We start from the raw sequence: 3987 nt of genomic DNA, 5'->3' as shown, positions 1-3987 counted from the left end.
CTTTTAAAAATTTCAATTTCCCATATCCATAGCCCAATCGGTTCCAAATCCAAAGGCATGAAAGGCTATTGGAAAGTTTCAAACCGCAAAAAATTTTTTTGGGAATTAAATCAAATAACCGGTTTCCCCCAAAAATAAAAGACCAATTAAAAATGAAGCTCATACTACTCGAATTTGAGCTGCTCGGACGAGCCATAATGCCAATGAGCCCCAATTAGTCACTGAATTCCCGAGATCACTAGACATGTTCACGAATGTCCATTCAAACGGTTCATCGATCAAGGATATCAAGATCGATGCGAGCCGTTCATTCCACACTCCCGAACTTCCCTTGAGTCTCCACCTTATTTGCAAAGTCATTGTCAATTCCCAAATCTATAAATAGAGCTCGCTCTCCTCTTGAAAAAGAGACCCCTGAGCCTAAGGAATATAAAGAGAGAGATCGGAGATCGCTCTTGCTTCCTAGCCTCCTCGACCACCCGCCGGAATTATTTTCGCGCGGATTCCACCGCCGGAGTTTACCGACGAACCATCGATTGCTTCTCCATCAACGCGGACAACCGCTTAACGCCGTTGGCTGTCGCCGGAGCCACGCACCTGACGGCCCTGTGCCCGCCGAATCCACCCGCCTAATGCCATTGCTTTTTCCGTCGGACACCACTCTCGTCGGAAAGCCCACCACATGACGCCCTGTGCTTCGCCGGAGCACTGCCCAAAACTCGCCCGTTGCTTCGCGCCGATCCAGCATCCAGGACGCCCTGTGCTCACCGAACCACCACCACTGCTCGCGAATGCCCATCAAGTCCGCCGAATCCAATACCGCTCAGAACAGCGCCTAACGCCGTTGCTCTGGCTTTTAATCCACCGATACCACCGCTTAACGCCGTTTGCTAGGCACCGAACCAACACCATACTGACGCAGGCCAACCCCTTGTGCTCTCCGGCCACAGAATTTCCTGCGCCGGAGCCCCGTCTAACATCGTTGCTTCTGGCCGGACCAACCACCTGACGCCCTGTGCTGCCGCCGAACCAGCCATCTAATGCGTTGTTCCGCCGGACCCAACTAAACTTAAGGCCTTCACTTTTAATCAGACCCGTCGTCAGATCTCACCCAAGACCCTCATCTTTGTCAGATCATCATCTAAGGCCCGAATTTCTGTCAGACCATCCTCTGAGGTCCGAAGCTCTGTCAGATCATCTCTTGACATCCGGATTTCTATTGTACAATTGCTACTTGTAATCTGATCGTCCTCATAGACGAGACCCCTGGTAACCAACTCAAGTTCTAGTGAAATCTTATCAACTGAGCTAGGCCCCGTGGTTTTTCCCATTTCAAGGGTTTTCCACGTAAAAAATTATTTGTTCTCTGTGTGTGAGCTGGATATCCGTATAACACTAAGACGAACGATTAAAACTCTATTGCCGCGCATATTCTTGCCCGCAACACAAATGATTTAGGTTTCGTTTGATACAGTTTTCTTACTACTCCTAAAATATTTTTTTATATAAAAATTTAGTTCAAGAAAATTTGTCCTAGAAAATTATTTTAAAAAATAATAAAAAAAAAACTATCCCGAACGAAACCTAGACAACTTTTGATCATTACTTTTTTGTTGCTTTCAAAAAAATATGTACTACAAATTCGTTTTAAAAAAATATAAAAAAACTGTCTCAAAAAAAAGCCGTGATAGATTGAAAATGAATCATATTTCTCAATAAAAATTAACCTTCTGAATACAAAATTGAGTACATTCAACATAAAATTACAAAATAATAAGTGTATTGAATAACATATTTGCACTATAATTAAAAACTTCACAATAATAATGTGAAATATATAACTACATAAGTAACATAAAATTTCATCTATATGTGCAAAGGTAAACATGCATGCATGCCTATGTAGAAAATATATTACACTTTATTAGGGAAAGTATTTTTTACTGCTTTCTAAAGTTTTTTTTTTAATATAAAAATTTCTAGTTTAAAAAAAATTATATTAAAAAACTACTTTAAAAAATAACAAAAAAGTTATCTCAAATAAGACCTTAAAAGAACATTCATATTATTTGCGCTCAAACTGCAGCGACATGTGAGCCTGAAGCAAGTAGCCTACAGTATTAATTATTAATGAACCTTTCCTTTTCCATCCATTAACTGCCTCACCATACAAGCAGAATCTGGATCCATTCTTCCACTTCTCCACACTATAAAAATCCAATATCAGCCTCTTTGAAACCAATCTAACTAAGCAGCAGAAACTAGAAGGATTCAAAGATGAGTACTAGTGCTGTTTCGAATGCTAAAGCTGTGGCAAATAAGATGAATGGGCACAGAAATAAGGCGAGAGATGATCAGAAAAGTTGCTTTCAGATGCCTCTTCATTATCCAAGATACACGAAGGTCGACTACGAGGACATGCCGGAGTGGAAGCTCGACCGCCTTTTTGTCGAGTATGGCTTGCCGGTGATCACCGGAGATCTCGACGGCAAGAGAAAGTTTGCCATTGGTGCCTTCCTTTGGTCTCATCAGTAAACTTTTGTAAGGGGAATATATATGAATTGTTGGTATGTTAAATAATGGTTTTTGCTTTTTCTTGCTCATAAAGTTTAACTATATTAATGTGTTATGGTTATGTTGCGCATTAATGGAAATTTTAGAATTTTTTTTTAATAAATTTAAAGGTGAATATCCTGATCAATAATTTTAAAATAAGTGAAATATAAATTTTGATTAATTAAATGTCAATGAACTTTTTTTTAAATTTTTTTTTTAATCTCAATCAACTTAAATACACAATCAATGATCATAAATTCACTTAAAATTTTAGATTATAATGATATATGTTGCATTAAAATTAGATTAAAAATTAAATGGTGAACTAATTTTTAAATTATGACAAAAAATTACACTTTATCATATTTAATTTTATAAATATTATTTTTTGAAGAAATGTGACTATTAAATATTTTAGCCACATTATGGCTTCGTTTGGAATTGCTTTCTTACTGTTTTTTGAAGCAACTTTTTAGTAAAAAATCTTTTAGTTTAAAATTTTTTTGTACTAAAAATTATTTTAGAAAGTAATTAAAATGTTGTCCCAAATGAATATTGCTTAATTAATATTTGTCATTGGCTTATTCACAGTTGTCCAAAATAAAGATAACTAATAGTTTAAATTTGATATTAATTAAACTTATGTTCAATTTTTATTAAATAATATGATTGAAATTTACCATCATTATTATAAATTTTTATAGAAATAGTTTAATAAATAATATATCAAAATATTTTGATACAGATTATATGCGGAGTTCGAAACTAATAAATTTATTCTAAAATTAATATAATACAAATTCTTCATATGACGTGCGCGTTAATTTTAATTAAAATATAATAATTTTTAATACATTCCAAATGATTTGTAAATATATCTTCATATAATTTTTTTTTTCTCATACTTTCTTCACATTTCTACACAGATATTATAAATTATATTGGTAAAAATGTTTATTTAGTCTTATTTTTCAAATTAAAATTTTAATAAAAACTTTTGGTCACAAAATTAAATCAATTTTCATTAAAAAAACGCTTATAATGATCTAAAATTTTTGACTAAATATGTTATTTTAGTCAAAATTTAAGATTAAAAAACATATCAGAGCAAGCACATGACTAATTTTTTTATAAAAAAAAGAGTGGTTATAACTTCAATTTTTAAAACACAAAAGTTATAATATAAGGGTTTTAAGGCAATTGCCCCCCTAAAAGTTTTAAATTATCATGGTCTTTAGACAATTGCCCCCCTTATAATTAAACACATTATGTAGAGGTATTATTGTCAGGGAATGATGAACCATATACAAAAAGAAATAGTAAATCAAATTTTGTTCTGGGGGCACTGCCCTCGGAAACCCCCACAAGGGCGCTGCCCCTTGACCCCGCGACCTGACCAGGTAGGTCGAACCTGTGAAATTAGGGGTGTCA

General features: G+C 34.8%; 1 protein-coding gene across 1 annotated transcript; it reads left to right on the top strand.

Moving 5' to 3' along the window:
• Positions 1 to 2260: 2260 nt before the first annotated feature.
• On the top strand, positions 2261 to 2610 carry LOC110099597. The gene has a single exon (XM_020826795.2). The coding sequence runs from the start codon at positions 2278 to 2280 to the stop codon at positions 2533 to 2535; it is 258 nt and encodes an 85-aa protein (XP_020682454.1). The 5' UTR covers positions 2261 to 2277; the 3' UTR covers positions 2536 to 2610.
• Positions 2611 to 3987: the final 1377 nt, after the last annotated feature.

This window comes from Dendrobium catenatum, unplaced genomic scaffold (genome assembly GCF_001605985.2).
Source record: "Dendrobium catenatum unplaced genomic scaffold, ASM160598v2 fragScaff_scaffold_697, whole genome shotgun sequence".
Taxonomy (NCBI): Eukaryota; Viridiplantae; Streptophyta; class Magnoliopsida; order Asparagales; family Orchidaceae; genus Dendrobium; species Dendrobium catenatum.
Note: the sequence above shows the minus strand (reverse complement) of the source record. Positions and strands in the feature narration are given on the sequence as shown.